The sequence below is a fragment of the Homalodisca vitripennis genome, chromosome 1 (assembly GCF_021130785.1).
Source record: "Homalodisca vitripennis isolate AUS2020 chromosome 1, UT_GWSS_2.1, whole genome shotgun sequence".
Taxonomy (NCBI): Eukaryota; Metazoa; Arthropoda; class Insecta; order Hemiptera; family Cicadellidae; genus Homalodisca; species Homalodisca vitripennis.
The window spans coordinates 235811455-235835450 of NC_060207.1; the positions used below are offsets into that span (position 1 = coordinate 235811455).

A 23996-nucleotide genomic window follows, 5' to 3' on the forward strand; every position below is an offset into this window, starting at 1 on the left:
ACCAGCTCTGAATAAACCTCTCCAGTCAAAGTAGGCAGGGGGTGGCATACCCTTTTTGAGGATAGCAAGAACTTCTGAGGTTAGAGAACAAACCCCACCAACTCCAACAGTCATCTCCCACAGTACACTGGATCTATCGAATTGACCATGAACCCCAGAATCTCGCCATTTCCGGTTAGTGATATGCCGCTCCTGGACATCCAGGTCAGTTCGTTTTCAAAATATCGTGCGACCAGGCGGTCATAAAAAAGTAAATCCTTCATTTGGATTTTCTTATCAAACTATTTTTATACTTTGAATTCATAAACAATCAGTCAATATATATTTCATTAAAAAATATTTGATTGACTGAAAAACTTAACAGCTACGCAAAAACATAAAAGGTCCTTTTTATTGATTATTTCCCAAGTTTAGACACACTATATCATAGTTTTGTACGTCATGAACTGAAAACACTGTAGAAATGAATTAAACTCATTAAATTGGTTCTGGAGATATTTGTAAAGTATATAATGTACTGCAAAGTTGTGAATAATTTGAATGATGATATATATAGGTCTCCCAGTGGAAACGAAGATATTTTTTTTCTCAAAATTCGAACAATTACTGACAGACCTGACTGATCAACATCAGGAATATGTCGTGATGGGGGATTTTAACATTGACGCGTTGGACAACACACACCATTCCACAGTTCGATTAGTTGATTTACTTAGGTCATTCGACCTGGAGTTGTTAGTCAAAACTCCGACGAGAGTGACGGCTACAACCCAATCAGCTATCGACAACATCATCACCAATCATCCAAGTGTCGCGGTGTCTGTGGTAAACACAGCTATATCTGACCACTACGGGCAAGAAGCTGTCGTCAGTGGAATGAAACTTGAAAGGGAGCCCAAAATTAACCAAACAATAAGAGACACAAGGCCAGAAAACATCGCTCACCTCAACACTTCCCTGTCAACAGAAAAGTGGAGTTTCCTTCACTCTTCTCAATCTGTAGAGCAGCAGTTCAAAATATTTAACGACGTCCTAAATTTCCATATTAACACATGCTGCCCTACAAAAACGATTAATATTTGCGAAAAACGTCAAAAAACAGATGGATCACAAAAGGTATTCTGGTCTCGAGAGAGAAAGTGAAATTTTTCTCTGAAATTAACAAACGTACTTGTAATGAAAATTTCAAAACATTCTTCAAAAAAATACAAAAAAATTTACAGGAAAGTGATCCAAGCTGCGAAAGCATACGATGTCTCCAAATCTATTCTATATTCTAAAAATATTTCAAAAACAACTTGGGACATCATTAATAATAAAACAAAAGTTAAAAAACAAATCAAAATTAAAAATGGGAATATACTTTGTGGAGGATGGAACTGAGGTTGCCAATCAGTTTAACGAATTTTTCGCATCCGTTGCTGTTGGGCAAAGTCCTCGGCCGTCTGAACCGCAAGTACGTCCCTCGCGAAGACAGAGTCCAGCAGCCTCAATGTTGCTGACGCCTGTCACTGAGGATGAGCTTCACCGAATTATTCAGCAGCTCCCAGCCAAAAAGTCAAATGATCTTAATCTAATTTCCACATGGCTCATCAAACAATGCTGCAAGCATTTGGTGAGACCTTTAAACAAATTGGTAAATTCTTCATTCCAAACAGGAGTTTTCCCCTCCCTCCTGAAAATTGCAAAAGTTGTTCCAATTTTAAAAAAAGACGATCAATTTTCAATCAGTAACTATCGGCCTGTCTCAATTTTGCCAGTATTGAGCAAAATTTTTGAAAAGCTTTTTCTCATAAGAATGCTTCAATTTTTGGACAAATACAGTCAGCTCTCATATGAACAATTTGGATTCAGAAAGGGCAAATCGACGACAGACGCAGTAGTGAGTCTTGTCGATATGATTGTAGAGGGAATAGAATGTCGGAACCACACAATGAGTGTGTTCTTAGACTTGTCCAAAGCATTCGACTGTGTTGACCATAGCATACTGCTCGACAGACTTGGGTCCCATGGCATCAGAGGCGTGCCCCTTAAATGGCTTAGCTCATTTCTAAGTCATAGATCCCAAGTTGTCCAAATATCAAATCAATTGTCAAAACCAATAGAACTGAGGTACGGTGTTCCCCAGGGATCCATTCTCAGTCCTGTGCTTTTCCTGCTTTATGTCAACGACATAGGATCATCACTTCTGCATGGAGGACTAGTGCAGTATGCTGATGATACGACTCTCTGTTTTAGTGCAAGATCAAGTGAAGTGTTGGAACAACAGGCCTTTGTTGACATCAATAACTGTGTACAATACTTCCAAAGCCTCAATCTCACAACAAACTCCTCAAAATCCAACGTTTTAAATTTTGCCTTGCGCGATGTAGGCAACCATTGTGGATCTGCCGTCTTGTTAGCTGATTCCACACTGGAAGAAGTCCTCTCTTCAAAATTCCTAGGAATACACCTTGATCGAGGGTTGACTTGGAATGAACACATCAATCATGTTTGCGCAAAAATTTCCTCAGGCATTTATGTCTTGAGATCCTTAGCAAAATACTGCCCAAGTCAGGTACTGATAACGGCGTATTATGGCTTAATTTACCCCCATTTGTCTTACGGAGTGGTCCTGTGGGGAGCGTGCGCAAGCTCTCAGTTTCAGAGAGCATTCAAACTCCAAAAAAAAGCTATTCGAATAATTGCAAAAATAAAATTCAGAGAGTCGTGCAGGCAAGCTTTTAAGGAATTACAGCTGTTAACTCTCCCGTGTCTGTACATTTTAGAAACCACTTTGTTTTGTATGTATAAGTGTGCCTTAACCAGAGGCCGGGACATACATACGCATGAGACACGAGGTAGAGAATTACTACGAACTGCAAGCCACAGAACAGTGGTTTTTGAACACCTGCCCTCGCAGGCAGGTATTAATTTTATTAACAGACTGCCAAATTCAATAAAAAATTCCCCAACGCCCAAGGCGTTCAAAAGGCGCCTTAAACATCTCTTGGTGTCACAAGCATTTTATAATGCAGGGGAGTTTTTGGCATTTAACTGGGAGACCGCCCAATTACATGACTGATTCTGCTGTTTAAAGTGGGATATATTGGCGAAGGATGAAAGGTGCATAAGTGTAAAATTGTATGTGTAAATGAGAATTTTGTGGCATGAATGTAAAAAATTTTTAGATTGAAATTTGTGACGTTTTGCTATACAGTGTAATATTGTCGCTGCAATAAAGCTGATTTGATTTGATTTGATTTGATATGATAAATTGTGAAACTAAGGTGAGCATAGAGGGCGTTTCATATCCGATAATGTTTAATATTTACGTGAATCGCACTAAATAAATTTATTTTTAAAGATATTTGTATATAATAGCACAGCGGGTGTTTTCACCACGTTTTATATCAGCGAAATTTTTATTCAGGTGGATTACAACGATTTACTGAACTATAAACGCGTTAGTAAACTTTTCAATTTTGAAAAATTGGTTTTGCATTACTTTACTTCCCAGATTATTATCACTCATTCTAATTCTCAAAATTAGACTTTCTCAAAAATATTAAATATTATTAACACACAAAATTATATTTTATGCCGAATTCGAGACATTAAGATCGACGATTGATTTTAAAATCAAGCGATCATGGAGAGTTTTATAGAAAAATCAATATTAAAAGTTGGTAAACTGTGTTCTCTAAAATATACATTACCAAATGCAGCTCTTATGCTCATCTATGAAAATATGTTTTAATCCTTGATTAGACATGGTGTTGAAGTGGGAACAGTGCCTCTTAGTCACCACTGGTGTGCCTTGAATCTTATAAAAAGGGCTTAAGCTCTGGGCTTCCTCGTACTGTACTGTGTATGCAATGGATCCATAACCTATGTATAAATACATCCAATTTTTGAATTTTAGAAATCAATAACTTATAACGAACCTAAAATAAGAGTATAATAATAATTTTTAAACTTCGGAAACGTAGAATTTCCTGAACATACTCGTATCAAACCTTACGAGAAAAAATAAATTAGACATTACAAATTCAGAAACTATTTAACACATTATTTGACTATCTAGGACATTTAACACTGTCAAAGATTATATGATTCCTTGGCATGATTAAAGACTAAAATGTAAAGTTTTTAAAAATACGACATAAAATAAAAAACTCTGTGAGAAGGATTACGCCACGAAAAACCCTATTTTTGCTCTTTGGCATCACCACTGGTCTTTTCCATCTCTTCCATATATCTCTTATATACGTGTTATATGACAAAAGCCTTCTTATCCTAGAGTTTTCACTGGTAATCTCTTTGTGGCAGTTTAACTAACGAATCCAATTATATTTTTATCTACGTGGTTTTCGACACATAGTTCCATTTATTATTTAAACCATCTATTATATAAATTTTAATGGCCGTTCAGGTAAAACCTAACTTACCATATCTACGTTTTATATCATAATGATAATTTAATTAGTCTTCTTTACTATTATCTAGAACATATATAGTTTGAATACTCCATATTACGTTAATACAGTAATTAAACCCAATATAATGGCAAATCTGTTTTAACACCGCGGAAAAAAAGTTGTACACATGTTTTTTAACTCTAATTCATTATAGAAAAACATTAAAGTTCTAAGAAGTGTAAACGGTGAATGCACGTTTCTGGATACACCTTCAACAGTTTAAATTATAAGTATGCAGAGTCGACTGACGAAATTTGCGTTACAAACGACAGGAAAACACATTCAACCGTGGCCTCTGTGTTTGTACAAGCGCTGCCAAACACACTTGAGTTTTCCTCCAGCACTGGAAGTTTACACGTATTCTTTGCCAACATCATATAATTTACGATACAATAAAATATACACATTCTTACTGACTAAGAAAAAACGCATATCCTATTTATAAACCCTTACATTCAGCATTATACGAGTGTAAGTCTGATAGAATATTATTTTTCGAATTATATAACGTTTCATGGAAATGTAAAAAACCGGTCATAGAAAATCTTGATATTGAAAAATGCGTTCTATTTTTTTAATGGAAGAATTTCAATTTTAGGATCATTATAATGATTATTATAACATAGCAGTATAATATTATATGACAATAGACTAAACATAGAAGAAACTAAAATTAAACCATTACAGCAACATGCATTATTTTTACTAAACACGAAGGTTAGCAGAGCAGGAGATTTGTTGAAAGAGGCGAAACTTATTGCAATGGCAGACGCTCTCTGTCTAATGTATGACACGTCAATGTTCTCCCCAAAACGTCAGTCGCGTTTAAATGTTTCGCCTCGTATTCTACATTACGTATTGTTTCTTCGTGAAGAAAGGAGAAAATCTTTAAGTTTTTATTTCACAGACACTTTCATTAAACATCTTTCAAAATTGTTGCTGAAGTATTTGTATGTACCACGTATATCGTGGGTTATTGATATTTTACTATAAAGTATAAAACCATCTTTTCGACTTTAAGATGTTGAATTATAGGCCTACTATTTGAATAATAATAATATAACGTATTACTTGTATTAAATTGTTTAATTCTATGAGGCATTAAAGGTCATACTAATGTTCGCCAGCTTTACCGAATTCTTGTTGCCCAAAAATTATGCTCGGTCCTCATGAAGGGTTTTCTACTAAGTGACAACGACCTGAGTAGGTTTAGGGACATTTAGGTCCTTACTTCGAGCGATATGTATGACATAAACATGTAGATGCCACTGTTTGTCTACCTACATCCTTCTAGAAAAGCAGCTGATATAATGTCTTCAGATACAGGTTAAGGCTGGCTCTCAAGTGATTAGGGCCATAATACATTATTTTCGTCGTTTACTATAAATTGACAAACGATATGGTCAATTGAGACAATGAATTTATTTATAACTTAGTGCCTAACATAATATTAGCTCTATATTTGGATCACCACTGAATTCATTAAGGGGATAGTGCCAATACAGAAGATATGGCGAGATAACTTATAAGATAACTTTCCTGCAGCGTGGAATGGGATAACCCCACTTCTGAGCCTGTACATGGGAGTGAAAGGTGAATATACCAAAACCAATACAGTTCTTCCTTGGACTAAAATAAACCTACGTGAAAAAAATAATATTGTCAACACGGATGATGTTTAAAACACAAAGTTTTGATGCTTAAGACAGTGCAAAACACAGGTTCTCACAAATTTATTTTTAGTTTTACTGTGAATTATCCTTTCAAAGGACATTCCAACGCAATTATGTGGCCTTACTACAGTAGTATTATAAGAGTTATGAAAAAACTCAGATATAGAAGATGAAATGTTTCTATATCACCTTGAACTACCTCACACCGAGTTCCGTGTAAGTTATCTTACTCAGAGGAGTTGACAATCTACTCCCAGCGGTAGTGTATCTCCTTTACACTGTACAACACATTCACGTACCTTCCCGACTTGTAATGTACTGTGGTATGTAGGACGCGTAAGTTATCTTACTCAGAGGAGTTGACCATCTATTCCCAGCGGTAGTGTGTCTCCTTTACACTGTACAACACATTCACGTACCTTCCTCGAGTTGTACTGTACTGTGGTATGTGAGATGTGTAAGTTATCTTACTCAGAGGAGTTGACAACTCCCAGCAGTAGTGTATCTCCTTTACACTGTACAACACATTCACGTATCTTCCCGAGTTGTAATTTATTGTGGTATGTGGAATGTGTAAGTTATCTTACTCAGAGGAGTTGACAATCTATTCCCAGCGGTAGTGTATCTCCTTTACACTGTACAACACATTCACGTACCTTCTCGAGTTGTAATGTATTGTAGTGTGAGATGTGTGAGTTATCTTACTCAGAGGAGTTGACAACTCCCAGCAGTAGTGTATCTCCTTTACACTGTGCAACACATTCACGTACCTTCTCGAGTTGTAATGTACTGTGGTGTGTGGAATGTGTAAGTTATCTTACTCAGAGGAGTTGACAATCTACTCCCAGCGGTAGTGTATCTTCTTTACACTGTACAAACACATTCAAGTATCTTCCCGAGTTGTAATTTATTGTGATGTGGGATGTGTAAGTTATCTTACTCAGAGGAGTTGACAATCTACTCCCAGCGGTAGTGTATCTCCTTTACACTGTGCAACACATTCACGTACCTTCTCGAGTTGTAATGTACTGTGGTGTGTGGAATGTGTAAGTTATCTTACTCAGAGGAGTTGACAATCTACTCCCAGCGGTAGTGTATCGTCTTTACACTGTACAACACATTCACGTATCTTCCCGAGTTGTAATTTATTGTGGTGTGAGATGTGTAAGTTATCTTACTCAGAGGAGTTGACAATCTACTCCCAGCAGTAGTGTATCTCCTTTACACTGTACAACATACTCACGTATCTTCCCGAGTTGTAATTTACTGATGTTTGAGATATTACACTATTAAACAACAATATTGTCAACATTATGAAATTAGTAAAAGGTTGGTGTATGTTGTTTTTCAACGCATTTACTAACTTAATGTTAGTAACGTTGGTTACATTCTTAAAGTCTGATAAGTTTTATAATTAAGAGTGTATTAAGTATTTACTATAGAATAAAGCTATACAAGTTTAGGTTATGTTGATGTTGACAAGACCGGCTTCAAACGATAAGAATAATTCACAACAATATCACGGTACAGTCCCTGCTCACAGCAAGTAGTGTAGTACGTTCATATAAAATAGAACAAGTCCACTGCTGAATCTGACTTTGTAATTCTAGGTTTTGTTAGAATAGCTATTTAGTGGCATACATGGTGTTACTTTGCTTTCATAATTATGGGCTATAGTAAAAATTGTTATTATAAAATAGGAAAATCCTACCAAATACAGCTAGCGATAAAGTTTGTAAGATATGTGTTTAATGAAACTTTTTTGGAGATATGTGAACTAACAATAAGTTGTACATAACATGTTTAGACAAACGCATTTATGTAAAAAAATAATAAATTAATCACAATACTATCTGGTAAAATATTTTTCATTCCTTCATTACACTTGAAAAGAAGCCTCTGGAATCTAAAACTGTCAGAATAAAAATTAATATTTGCCTAACATAACATGGCTATTGTTGGAAAGACTACACTCAAACGGGAATGTTAAATTTATCTCCAAATCACCTTCCTCTTACTGCAGCCTCTGAAATCTGACGCTAGTACAGACTTGATTCATGGAATCTTCCCGGAATTCATCTTCGACTGAAAAAGAAAAAAGCGGCGAAGAAACTCAAAGTACACCTACTTAGGTAGTTTTGACATCAGAGCCTCCTAGACTCCTATACAATATGGTGTAATATAGGCAAAATTGTATTCTCATTGTCCTCATGAGGAGCACAATTTAGTACACTAGGATGTTTTGGGCACGACCCTTTTGAAAATTACAGTGGAACAGCTGAGTTTTCTACACATAACGTATTTATTGTAGGAAGGGTTTTATTATGAATTTTGAGTTTACCACAGAGTTCGCCGACTTTTTTGGATCTCTTGAGACGTACGAGACTCGAGGTTTTAGTAATCAGTCGCATAGTGCATAATGCAGGCTCTAATGTGCAGGATAGTGAATTTAGAGCTGCTGAAACCTTACACAAGTTGGCGCAACCTGCATCAGCAGGAACTCGTTCCGGGGAGTTGAGGTTGACAAGTAAACAATGGCAGGCAGGAGACGAGGTGTTACTTGTCACTCTTGTCACATTGACATGTTGGTTACATATTTTGCTGACATTTCTGTCTCACACTATAAAACAAACTTACATGACACATTCCTTGAATTTTATTAAAACATCTTTTCTTAGTAATATATTAAACCATTTTAAGATACAGAAAATGTAAATAAATTAGCTTTCCCTTATTTAGATTTCCTCTATGATATTAGACTAACGTGAAATTCAAAGTTAATAAATAATTTGATATACATTCATATATAAACTTTGAAGCGGTGGGTCGCTTTTTTCTCTGTGGATCATGTTGCGGGAAAGTTATAGGTAATTTTCCTTAATACCATGAGGACTAATTTATTAGGTTTAAACATAAATTGTATCTAAAATAACAAAAATGGTGATGTGGTGGAAATAAAAGAAATTATGCACTGAGGATACCAATATCATTCTCATTCTTGCTTCCTCTCTTATTTTCTTTTTTATACTGTCTCCCCTCGTAGCCGTGATTCATAACCACACGTTGAAGACTTCAATAATATCTGAAAAAATCAAAAATATCCAGTATATTCAGAATGAATCAGTTTAGGATGATAATGAAGGAAACATAGTTTTCATGTTATTGTTAAAAGTTCCCATAATGTTTTTAGAATGTTTTTGTTTTTAAACCCAAAACGGATAAAATGTTGCCATTTACTAATTTAAAAACAAAACTCAATGAGAATAAGGCATCAACATTAATAACATAACCTCAACATTTGAACATAATCCCAAACATTAAGGACATGATCTCAACATTGACCGCATGTTAGCATGTTATTGAGGTGCTTTTCATTAATCTTAATCAGAGTTCGATCCTAATATTTAGTTACAATCGTGTTATAAATATAAACAAAATGAGCCCTTTTTGGGCAATTTTATTCACTATGTACTCACAAAAAATAAGAAATGCCCTCTACTATATGAATGCTATTGTATTAATTACTTCATCCATTTGGAATAAATGTTTTCTAATTCTAAAGTATAAATAACTATAATACCGTTTAAAATATTTATAATACTGATATAAAGATACTATGACAAATGTGGTCAAATTACAGAATCACACTTATAAAAATAAAAACTACTAAAAATCTATTTTTATTATTATATATGGATATACTTTATGAGTAACAAGCAAAAAAAAAAAACAAATGGTAAAGCAAACATCTGTATTTATTTAATTATTTATTATTATGATAGTTTGTGTACTTAAATCAATGACAGGTTTTTGAATCTCTGAGATAAGTAATCAGTCAACATGTATAGCTAATATTTTTGAAACAGGGATCAATTAATTTTACTTGTTGGACAAATTCAGGAGCGTCCCTTTTCATGTAGTAGTCTTATTGTAAAAATTAACTGATCAGCTTAACTGTCAATGCAACCTCGTTTAATAAATTCAGTGGTGAGTAAAGAGTTAATATAAGTAATAAATGGTTTATATTACAGTGCAAGAATAATTGCAATGCTAATGATTTAGTGATATAAATAGATCAAATAGTCACTCGTGTTTGTTTATCATCACTAAAATGAACATTAACACTTATTGTTGAAACCCTTTATAATATTTACTTCATTAAAAATATTTAAAATCCTGCGTGTCTAAATACACAAAAAACTGTAATTTTAACTATCACCATGCATCCCCTTATACAAAATGAAAATTAAAACCAACCTAGAAAGTACTTCAGTTGATAATGTATTGATAATATTAAACATGAAAGAATAAAAATATCACAAGGAAAATCCACAAGTAACCTTACAAGGAACGTATTTGGAATGATACGCTCCGGTAAAATATAACCCAAAACTGAAACACAATATTGGAAAAGGAAACGTTGGGAACGGAACAGTTGGAACTACACTGAACGGAAATTAACAAGGAACGGGCAGCGTGGTAGACAAATCGCTTCTTACACCTTCTGTACCTCCACTGTCAGCTTTCTATGTGTATCGGTAGTCTTTTATTTAAAGAGACAAGTTTGTATACACATTGCATAAATGAACTAGGTTGTTAGTAGTTGGCATAAAGTTCAAATTAGGATATAATTATATGAAAACAGTTGTAGGTAATTAAAGTTAAAGCGATACTTTACACAAATATATGTGTTTATTTCAGGATAAAAATCTAGGATTATGGTTTTTTTTTAGTTTTTTTGCAACAGAAATGGGCAAGTACAAATGTCAAGACGTTGACAGAAATGAAAAATATTCCCGTGATTAGCCTAAGTAGATATTATATGAAAAACTGGGGTCTAAAAAAGATTATAAATAGTATGTCATAATGCTAAAAAGAAAGGTAACAAGACATGACGGCCTTGTTACAAGCATTTTATGTAGAATTAATATGGCGAGTGCGACGGTAGTGCATGTCACTTCATGAGGTTTGGCCAAACATTAGCGAATAATACAGGGTATAAAGTACTGATATTCCAAACAGATTGAGATATCGATGTATTGAATCTTCATCATACTTATTAAAATACTTTTTTTTATTTTTTACAAATGAAAAAGTTTACCTTCTCCTTTTCAAATGAAGCTAGAAGAGGAAATTTTAAATTTTCCACTTGCAAACCCATAACTTCAAAGAAGGGAATTTTTAATACTCCAAAAACCACAAAATTATTTTAATAAGTATGGCGAAGGTTGTTAGATATCTCTATCCTTTTGGATTTTATCGATGCGTATGAACTTAGTTTACATCCTGTATATATCTTAGTATTTATAGATAAGAATTATGAAAACGAGTACATCATTTTCTCAGTCCATCATCTAGAAAAATAAGTGTCCTTTTTGCTGTAAAGGCTTTTTCCCCAGTTCGAATACAGTTATGTACCGTTATTTAACACATTTGATTATTCTGAAAATGCGCCCTGTATTGAAACAGAATTAAATTCAACAAAACGTTTCCATTGTCCAAAGTGACGTGATGTCAAGGACCTTTCCAATTAATTGTCTACTCAACAGCTCTATATTTTGTATTCTTTTGGTTTTGTAAATTATTACGGCGAGGGTTCATGAGTGCACTTCAGACGTAACGATCACAGTTCCCACTGAAAGTTTGTCACTAGAACCCAATACCAGGAAGTTTATTCGCATCCCACAACTGCTGGCATATTCAGATTTAGTTTTTTCCTTGGTTTTATTATAATTAAAACCTACTTAGGCATTTCATTTACAAATAAAATAATGATTTATTATAAACTACCATATTATGTTTGACTGTGAATATTTCAGTAAATATTTTATAACTTAATGACTAAAACCGCCATTAAAATAGCAACAACAAAATGTGCACAGATTCACACATATAACATACGTCAACAAACCATTAATTTTAGACGTGTAACAACAATTTCGATATCACAAGGAAAAATAATTTTAAAAAATGTAAAAATGTATTTAGTGACCAATAACAATACTGACTTTGAGATAGTGCAGACTAAAATTATAACTAAAACTCTCAACTAACAAATCCAAAAACAGAGAAATCCCACTGAAAATAGAACATAGAATTAATTATTAGGTTCGTGAGTTCTTTGCTAGAAGTTTTTACTAATACGAGTAATAGTATAATTTTAGTATGAGGTTTAAAGAATATTTTTAGAAAACAGCCTTGTTTTATCAACGAAAAGAAACAGAGATTACTTTATTTTAAAAGTATACCTACTAGCCTTTTGGGTATTATTACATAAACGATCTACAAAATTGTTCTTATCTAGAAAGTACGACATTTGTTCTTAAGAAGAGCACAAGCCACTTAGCTTTATCTTTAACCAGCATATTTTGAATTGTATCCCTAAATTTAATAAACTTATGTTACTCATATTTCATTTTGAGTTTTTACTAAATATAAAATTGAAGGTTAATTGAAGAGGACATGCATTTATCTTTATTAAGGGATATAAAGTTAGAGTAATTCAACGACATTTTCCTTAACTTATGATAAAATTAATATGCACTATAATAATAATATGTTTCGAATTCATTACATCTTTATAACTAGGGATAGTGCAAGTATTGTGTATACAGGAGGTGGTACACGCTCAAGGCCAGCTACATAGAAGCATTATTGTTACACACAGAAAACCTCTGAATTGCCAAACATGCAGGATTCGCTTATCACTCTTAATGTAATTTTAATTCCATGGAGGCCGGCACTTCTCCATAATCATTTAAATTGACCGATTTGTTCTAACTTTTTCTAAACAGACCCCTTTTGCGTCTCTGTTTAGAATCAATACTTTATACCTCTGATCCAAGAAATAATACTATAGAATCTTTTTTCAGAAGTCGCCATAGACTCAATATTAGTTATAGAGAATAAAATTTAATCAACACTAGTATTAACGTAATATTACTATGATTTAAATTATCCAGAACTTAATTTACGATTAACTACTCTAACCTACCACGACTTGTAAATATGAGTTTTGTTTTCCCTAAAAAATAATTTTAGTTTGTACAGAACCAAAATACATAATATACTTGTGCGATGATATATTATATTAACACATAACATGTTTATTTATTTTAAGTAAGTACAATAATTCAGTCCCTAACAAATTAGACACAATATTTTAATATATAGTGTCCGGAAATACAAAAATGCGTGTCTTCAAGCCTCGGGTTAAAAAATGTTTTTTGCCCAAAGATTGTGTTATTTGACAATTTTATCTAAGAACAAAAAACCACTCTTTCAAAGAAAACCACATTTATAATCCATTTCCTATCTCGCAGATATTAATAACTTAAAACTACTTTTAAAGTTTCTTTTAATAAAATCTTAACGACCAATCATAATTTCTGCATATAATTTAATCGTCCAAATGTAAACATCCACTATTGTTAAGTTCTTATTGGCTTCAGAATACCTTCCAAGAGTTGACCCGTTCGAGACCCCCCCTCACCGAGTTAGGTAATCAGACAGCTGACCAATCAACTTAGTAGCCCCTCTGAGCCAAGAGCCTGGTTTCTATAGACCCTTGTATAAGCCATGACAACTTGCTTTGCCATTAAGTAAGCACCTATAACCAGATCATCCCCTACGCCTCCATGATAGCCTATACCTATAGCCCAGTTCTAACCCAGGTACAGTTATCGTGATGATAACAATGACAGCATACGTAAAGCGATAACGTACCTATACCTATTAAAGGTTATTAAACACTTACAAGCTGTATTTTAATCATAAACTTGTGAAAGGAGAACAGGATTTTTCCGGACATTTGCCATCGTGCAGGCGAAACAAGAAATCAGTAACACTACGTTTCGAGATCGGCTATCCTGATCTTCTTCATCAGGTAAAGAACTAACGCCAATACATAATTACAAACTAGACTAAAAAAAACTGTGTTATCTTCCATCGTCAAAATACAACCGTTGTATTAATATACACATTTTGGTGTTTTGGTCGTTTCAGTCCTCATTCTAAAAGAGTGAGACATATTTTTTATCGCGGAGTGTGATGAACAGTTGTAACTTTTTCTTTAAATATTCCTAAATACTCAGAATAAATTTTCAAAATAAGAAACTGTATAAGTCATAACATGAACTTAGCAAGAACGTATGGCGATATTGTCACGTACTGGGTGACATAAATTGTGAGGACGTGGAGACTTTTAACAATGACGCAAGACTGTCTCACTACATTCTCCTCGCTGTGTGACCGTGCGGGATTGTTTACATGTTTCAAGCAGAGTCCTTGTCACCCAATGCACAACGTCATGGCTGTGTGCCTCATCGATTTCTTACCCAATACACCTAAAAATCACCGTCGCTGTGTGCGACGTGCGGATTGTTAATGTTTCAGACAGCAGGTTCCGTTGTCCACCGCAACAAGCGTCATGTCTTGACTGTGCCTCATGTTTCTTACAATCATCCCTCGCCTGTGTGGGAACGTGCGCGATACAGTTTAATGTTTCAGCCAGGTCCCTTTGTTTGTCACACCGCATCAAGCGTCCATTCTTTGTATGGTGTGTAGTTCTTGTGTGGTGCTCTCATGTTGCCTTACAATCACCATCGCATGTGTGTAACTGTGCGGATTGTTAATGTTTCACAGCAGGTCCTTGTCACCCGGACATCAACGTCCCATTCTTTTGTAGGTGCTCCATTGTTTCTCACAATCACCTCGCTGTGTGACGTGCGGATTCCACCCCCCCCCCCCCCCACCCCCCCCCCCCCCCACCCCCCCCCCCCCCCACCCCCCCCCCCCCCCACCCCCCCCCCCCCCCACCCCCCCCCCCCCCCAAAAATAATTTAATAAATTCGTACATTGGGTAGCAATACAGAGAGTAAAATTAACAAATCGTAATGGTGTCCATTTACTTTCAATATAACTGAAAGGGTGTCTTATTAGAAACCTCTATTTTTGTTTATATATAATATTAAATAATATGATATATATTAATAGTGATATATTATATATATATATATATATTTGTATATATTAATTTTAATGTACTTATGTACTTATTATAGTTTATATATCATAAGTACAATAAGGAAACTAAACCCTTGGAAAACATACAAGTTACAAGTTTCGGTATTAGGCCACCTTCATGGAGATATATAATATACTGTGGAGTATACGATTTGTATAGGATACATAACTCTGAATTATCAACCTTAAGACCTTCTTTATTTACTTAATGTTAGTAACTCTTCGTACTTAAGAGAATTGTCGAGTTTTTGTCCTATTTTGACCAGTCTGGTATGTTCATGCTCTGGTATGTTTCAGAGGAAGAGCTGGACCAATTTAACATCCATGTGGCTAGGTACCGTCCTGAAGAGCTCACCAAGCTCACGAAGACCACCAAGTTCACCCGGAAGGAGATCCAACTCATATACAGAGGGTTTAAGCAGGTGCGAAAAACGTAAACTTTACCTACTATTACTCACAGGTAGACCGAACTATCAGTTCAGTTTGTAGGTGTTCTGTGCTATTAGATACTACACTTACTGGAAGTTCAATGTCAATTAATTTCTATTATTTTCCAATTATTAATTTTGTGATCTTTACATTTTTTTTCAAATTAACATTTCACAAATGCCCAACCAAAAGTGGTAAAAACGTCAAAAATACCCAAGCCAAGCCTGTTAAAATTTCAACACTATTTTTGGATAAAATTCAAAATAACACAGAATGTAATAAAAATTTTACGTAACATCCTTGCTTGCTCGATTTGCATATTAACATCGTTTTCTCACTTGATTTAACCCGACCCCAACATAAGAGCTTTTAAAATTATTTTGTATATGTAACTGAGGTTTGTTGTGTAGATAAAAATGTTCAATATATAAATGTCCAATACATTTATTGAGCGTTGGACTATTTCGAGACTACACTGTTATGTTCTTTAAATAATAATGGTTAACATAAATTCCATCATTGTAACTCAGTACATTTTGAAGGAAACAGCATTTTACCGGACATTTACCATCGTTCAGTGATACAAAAACTCAGTAAACACTACGTTTCGAGATCTGCAATCTGATCTCTTCTTCAGGTAAATAACTAATCTAACACATAATTTGTTTATTTTAAACTAGTTTGTAATTATGTGTTAGATTAGATTATTTACCTGAAGAAGAGATCAGATTGCATATTAAATAAATCTGATCTCTTCTTCAGGTAAATAACTAATCTAACACATAATTTGTTTATTTTAATCTATTTTGTAATTACGTGTTAGATTAGATATTTACCTGAAGAAGAGATCAGATTGCAGATTTCGAAACGTAGTCTAGTGTTACTGATTTTTTGTAATCACTGAACAATGGCAAATGTCCGGAAAATGCTGTTTCCTTCACAATCCTTCGATCGTAAAAAAACAAACTTCAAACAAAGAATCAACACATTTAATGTTAAAGTTTAATAAGTAAAAAACTTTCAAACTTATTCATTTTAAAACTCGTTAAAGGTTTACCAATGTAATTCTAAGATGAAATGATATAATCATTATTCTATCGATCACACAGAGCTTTCAATGGATATGTAGAACATGTGTAATTCTTTAACCACTTTATTTTTTAATTTACGAGTAAAACTTCAACTCTTGTATTCTTTGTTTGCAGTTTGATATTAACGATGGATGATTTGAAAGGACAGTAGAATTTTTGGACATTTGCTAACGTTATAATTTACAATAATAAAACCATGCGTTTCGAAGTATTGAAATCTTTCGTCTTTTTCAGGAGTAAAAACCCAAGCGTTAACCTATACTTACGTATAACGTGTTCTGTTGCAGAGTTAGACTCTGGCTAAGTAAAGGTCACACATTTTTTTTATGTTCTTTATTATCCTAGAAACTTATTTGGACGTATCCTATTCTTGTAACATATAACGAAGGCAAATTTCCAAACTCCTTTTACCTTTAAACTGGAGATATGCTTAAATCTTCATGTACCATGTTGTGTTAAATTGCTTTGTTTTAAAATGTATATACAATCACAATCATAACTCCTCTCCGACTATGATTGTAAATAAACAAATATGCGAGGCTTTCGTTGAGCTTTTAGTCTATGCTCGCAGTGTGCCAAGCACTTATAGAGCATTAAGGATGAAGAAAGGGTCATGCATATAGATTCCAGCTGGAATAACGTTTCTCGACGTGCCCACATAATCCCACATGGGACCGAACTTATCGCGTACTGGGAATATTAGATTTCAACAGCAGTTCTAATGTAAAAGTATCGCTTAGTAAAGAATATGTAAACCAGTATGTCCATGATACTAAAAAATGCATGATTTATTTTCATATATTAATTGTTATTCATACACTTACATGTGCATGATATAGAAATGTATGTGGTTTAACGGAGATGGTTAAAATTTGCCAATGTCACTTCTGATATTGTTTTGATGTTATTGTGCCCTTCACGTGTACTAGATGTAATTTAGAATCCTATCAACCCACATATTTAAAATAAACAAGCAATTAAAATCATAAAAGTGAAAAATAAAAAACGACTAGAGTTATTTTTATTAAATTGTGTGTATTCTGTATTCATAAAAATAATGTGATTACTGGACAAAATTGCGGCTAAGCCCTATAATTGACACGTTTTCATTTATGCTAATCAACTGAAATTGTTCTACATTTGTTAAAACATATTTACAAACTAACTACCCTACTTTATTAATCCAAAATATGATTTGCTATACGCATGAGTATGCAATATATTGCATATGTTCAAAACTGTTGTACCGGCAAAAAAACTTATAATTCAAAACACAGAAACTAATTATTAAACTTAAATATCTGTGGAGTTCAGAATCCTATTTCAAATATTAACACTTATGGAAATATTTAAGTATTTTTTCAAAATAAAATAATATTTTCTGTGTTTTGAACTGTTTAGATGTGTACATATTTTGTTAAATTTTCCCAAATTTCAAGATGAAGGTTTGTTATAATTGGCAAAAACTGGTCACTTCATTTTTATACGATTGCATTAATAATTTAGGTAGAGATCAATATACTTCTTAAAATTACCTCAAAGAAATCTGTTTCATGAAACAGGTGTTACAGATTTATTCCTTTAGATTACATTTCAGAAATTACAATTCCACGTATAATGAAAAAGATTTAAACTGCTTATTTTTTTACTTCATATGAATATTTATGTTTAACATTTTCATTAAAATACTAACAATAATTGTAAGTATTAAAAAGTCTGCATTTCGCAGGAATGCCCGACTGGAATGGTTGATGAAGAATCATTCAAACATATTTTTTCCCAGTTCTTCCCACAAGGAGGTAAGATGAAATTACTGTATTTTAATACATTTTTAGTATATGAGGTGTTATCTTAAAGTCAATTACTATTCTTACCTGTGTATGTAAATTTTATAACATTCTAAGATGTACACATATTGATAACAAAACCCATTGCATAATGTGTTATTCTTGTATTAAGATCTATAAGCTAATAAATACATATCAAAGAAATATATCTCTATGAAAAAAATAAACCTAACACCTTCGGTGTTTGAAGGTTTTTATCAAATCACTGTTTGATAAATGATAAGAGCTTAAAATGTTTTATTATGCTATGAAAGACTACATACGATTTAAATTTAAATAGGCTATTTTAATAGAATTCCTTTTCCTATGGGGTAGTATCTGTACATTGCATCGCCTTAGAATACAAAAAAATATCACTCATTATATATGGTCATAATGTTTCACATGTTTTCTCTTAGTTAAAATATTCTTACACTTTATTTTGTTAACACCAGTCATTTTTAACTACTGCAATATTAAACTTTTTTTAAACTAAGTTTTAGAGTTGAAAGTTTTAAACTCGTTAGTTAACGAGGACAATGTACATACTGTGACCACAAAGCACAAGGGTCATTGTTGTCTGAAAGTTTAGTTGAAATCGTATGAGGTTTTGGGGCTCAATGGAGATATACGGAGTGAACATTGCGGTTTGTGGTTCGCCTAGGTTGGTACCACTGCTCTCAACACATACATACACACGATTGCACCTACACTGCCATTGAGACCACTTCTAGTGATTGGACCACAACGATTAATACATTTCACCTACTGTGATGAATTTATTATGTATTAGTGTTCACTTCACGAAATGATATTCAAGTACAGAGTGGCTGAAAATAATTTAGCTTTCCCTTTTTCCTTCTAAATATTGAAATTATTGTGTTCACTTTCCAAAAATTGCATTCTAAAACAAGGGACTCCCCAATACAGCCTTTTTTAATTTGGTTGGAACATATTATATACAAGTCTTAACTTTTTCAAATGGATCAAATTTTTCCTATAATAGCTAATATTTAGTGTGGGGAAAACTATAGTTATCTTTGCCTAGTCTAAGAAAACTGATAATTAAGTGTGGTTGGACGTAATATCTCAAATTTGTCATTAGCACATATTGATTTGTCCAAAATCAATAGACAATAGACAAATTCTTTAAGAATTTTAATTCCGTCAATTGAAAAGAACAATTAGTCACAAGTGGAGTTTTCCATAGAGAGTCACTATTAATATGATTTATCATTATAAATGTTTAATTTCCCCATCCCCCATTTATTATCTAAAAGTCTACTCTTAGGGTTTAAGCTGTATTTACCCATATAGTTTGATCAATATATCCAAATTTTGAGGTATCTTCAAATCTTGAGAAACGTGTTTGACACTATTGGTGATATTCTAATAATATTTGAACTAAGTTTATGTACCAACAGCAGTGAGTATAACTTCTCGATAGCCACTTTGAAATTACTGACTCTTCCTATTAAATTATTGGTTCTCTTCATGTGGACCTTAAACATGGTACTAAGACTCGGCCATTTCATTTTACTGCTTATATATACTCGTACATATTATTAATTTGGATTCACGTAAATAACATATCATGCAGGTATATCAAGGACCACAAACATAATGAACGAGTAACCGTGTACCCTTTAATTTAATAAACGCTTACTCGACACTTAATAATTTTGAACACTTGGATTTTAAAGGTAATTATTTGTTTTGTCACTAAATTTCTTTAAATATGTTAGTCAAACTAACACATTGCAAGTTCTCTTAACTGGTATTTGACTTTAAGAGGTAATAAACCTTAAATTTTGTACGAATTACGTGGCAGACATTTTTTTGACGTAAAATTAGTTCCGTACAGCGATTGATAGCGCAAACATGCAAAATCCTTTACTTAAGAACTCTCTGTAATCATGGGAGTAGGTTGCCACGAGGAGCCCATTTAACTCTATAAAATTTGAATTAAACTCGGGAAATTTTGTAGTATAAGAAAGCATGACTGTAATACATAATTTATTATTGTTTGATGAACATCATTTCAGACATTACGCCAAAATATATTTTTGTTTGTTTTACCTACACACTTTAATTTCCTCCTTGGACCACTATCCAAATTTCTCCATTGCTCATCCAATAAAGACTGCATTTTTTACCCTCTTCCTATGAACGCTTAGAATAAAAAATCCACTGAATAGTAAAAATTACTACATTTTAAACACTACAATAGCGTAAACTATTGTTTTCCAAAATTGTCCCGCGAATTTCCCCCGGAACCCCCTTTTCTTAAAGTTGTTTAATTTCTCCCACCTTCCAACGATATTTTACAACCCCCTATAAAATTTGCAAATGACTGTAATCCATTTACGGTTATTTTTTTAATATTGTGTTTTTTACTATCAGTGTTCAATACTTTTATGTAGTATACATATAATTACTGTTTTTATCGTTTATTGTTACATAGCAGACGACCCTGAACAGATTTTAGCATTTGGATTACATATCCTGTCATAGATTGGTACAATATCAATGTTTTGATAAAGACGAATGGTTATTAGGGTATTAACAATATAATGGTAAGAAACACTACCATACACCACAATCGCTGTATGTATTATTTATGTCACATACGAGTAGGAGAGTATGGGCCGTGTGTATCATTTCAAATACATGCAATATTTTGTTCTAGGTCACATGCATCATTCATTTAAAAGCATGTTTGCATGTACCAGACCGAGTCTATCATGTATGCACACAGAACAAAGTGCAGTAAAATAATAAACAATATTGGCATACCTTTTGTGTCATATATTTATGAGATTATTTGAACCTGTGTGCTCTTAAAAGCTATTTGGCATAAAATAATAAAAATAATTGTGACATCTTATGACTCTTACCAGAGAACGTGTCAAGTGGAATTATGGAAACATTCCAAATTTCTTACTTCAAAGTGGGATTACAAAATAAATTAATTTACTATAAACGTGGTTTGTTACAAATAACGGGTTCTGATACACTGTGTGACGTCCTAAGACATTATAACATCGTTTAAAAGCTTTATTTGATAGAAACATTTTAATGAAGTTTGTTGCCAATATTTTAAGCATTTACATAAAACCCGGCATTTTCTACAAATTTATATAAACAGTTGAAATATTGTTAACTTCGTAATTTGTAATAAATACCCTTTAAAGTTATATTCACTAAAAGTTTATCACCCTCAAAAATTAAATATTTTGAAAAAGTTAAATAGTTCAAAAAATTAAATTTGTATCTGATACAGTGGTAGCTTAGTAAATAAGTGTATTTTTTGAGTGATTTATGTTGGTTGGTTCATAAAATATTTTTCCAAATCCTTTGGTCGAGTATAATTAGTCTTAAAAGTGTACTTGCATGACTTTAGTTGTTAAGTTATTAAAACACCTTATATGAAACGAAGGTTTAATACAAGGAGGTGAACTCAGTCCAGTTTATTTTCTCTTTCTACATATACTGTCAGTTGGTTAATGTCAGTATACTGTCAGTTGGTTAATGTCAGTATAACTGTCAGTTAGTTAATATCAGTATACTGTCAGTTGTTATGTCAGTATACTGTCAGTTGGTTAATGTCAGTATACTGTCAGTTGGTTAATGTCAGTATACTGTCAGTTGGTTAATGTCAGTATACTGTCAGTTGGTTAATGTCAGTATACTGTCAGTTGTTAATGTCAGTATACTGTCAGTTGGTTAATGTCAGTATACTGTCAGTTGGTTAATGTCAGTATACTGTCAGTTGGTTAATGTCAGTATACTGTCAGTTGGTTAATGTCAGTATACTGTCAGTTGGTTAATGTCAGTATACTGTCAGTTGGTTAATGTCAGTATACTGTCAGTTGGTTAATGTCAGTAAATTAAAGAGCTTTACAATGTGCGGTTGGAAATTTTTGTATGTGGAAAATTCATGAAGCATGCATAAATAAGACACCAAAGCATACAGGGTGTTACATAATGTTGCAGATATGCTACAACTCTCTCAGACTATGCTTACATATAATGGTCAGCTAACAAGCAATGTCTAATTTTAATTCAGTTTTTAATATTTAGAGATATTCATAACGTAAATGTTTAATTTATTTGCTTTGACAATACAATAATATTAATATATGTCCATGAGAATTTTTACACCAAATCTTAGAATAAAATAATGTAACTTTGTATTATGTACATATTTAGTGGTATATTGCAATTGAATATAAATTTCTTAATACGTTTGTAGACAATGTATAAAATCAATGTAACATATGTTTTATTATTCACTGATCTTGTTTGCTTTTAAGTTTTGATGCATGACATTGTACGTGTGTCAGAAACATTAGCTGTACTAAAGATACAAAGAGCATATTGTATACAAACATTGAAGTAACAATGCAGTAGACGACTTGAAGCACATGTGTTTCTGTGATTGTTCCGTGTGTTGCAGATGCAAGTCAGTACGCGCACTATGTGTTCAACACGATCAAACATAACCAGACAGGCAAGATCAGTTTTTGAGGTAAACAATCTCTCTCTCTCTCCACCTCTCTCTACCTCTCCCCCCCCCTCTCTAACTCTTTCTCTCTCCCCCCTTTCCTTCCTCCGTCCCTCCTCCTTCTTTACCTCCCTCTCTTTATTACACAAGTTATGAAGTGAGCAGAAGAAAATCTCACTACGCTAGATACGTTAGATATGTCAGTGACTTTTTGAATTTCCCGCGCAATAATTTCAAATGTTGCAATGCTGCAATCAGCTGTAATCGATCAATGGATAACTTTCTGATTTTTAGCAAGCTGCGCCGTGCAGTTGGTGTTTTATAGCTGTCCAAAGTAGACAACCTTGTGAATTTTCATGAAAATATATAAAAGTGAATTTTGTGTGCTGATAATGTATTACTTTTTACGTAAAAAGTCCATCACTGAGACTAAGGAAAGACTTGATGAATACTAAGGGGACTCGACACCTTCAATTTCGATGATTAAGAAGTGTTTTACAGAGTTCCGTTGTGGTCGTACCATCACTAGTGATACCGAACGTTCAGGTCACCCAAAGAAGTGATCACATCCGGAAATCGTTGATAAAATCCAAAGAAAGCTATTGGATAATCGGAGAATGAAAGTGCGTGTGTTGGCTCATGCTGTAGATATTTCAACCGAACGGGTACACTACATTTTACACAATTATTTGGACATGAAAAAAACTCTCCGCAATATGGGTGCCGCGATTACTCACACTCGACCATAAGTGCAACCGTGTGACCACTTCAAAAGCGATATTCAACCGTAATCCGGACGATTTTTGGTGCCGTTTTGTAACTGTGGACGAAACATGGATCCATCACAACACGCCAGAGACCAAGGTACAATCGAAACGGTGGGTTGCTCGGGGTGAACATTGGACCAAAGGAAGGCCAATGTGAGTCTGTCAGCCAACAAGGTCATATGGCCACAGACTTTTGGGATGCACGAGGTGTCATTCACA

At 33.6% G+C, this 23996-nt stretch overlaps 1 protein-coding gene across 1 annotated transcript in view; it reads left to right on the top strand.

Moving 5' to 3' along the window:
• LOC124355206 (Kv channel-interacting protein 4-like) overlaps nt 1–23033 on the top strand; it is a 207710-nt gene extending 184677 nt beyond the window's left edge. The window contains exons 4-6 of the mRNA XM_046806222.1: nt 15455–15579; nt 18407–18476; nt 22963–23033. Of these exons, the coding sequence (XP_046662178.1) occupies nt 15455–15579; nt 18407–18476; nt 22963–23033 (266 nt within the window). The remainder of the gene's footprint in view (nt 1–15454; nt 15580–18406; nt 18477–22962) is intronic.
• The last annotated feature ends 963 nt before the right edge of the window (nt 23034–23996 follow it).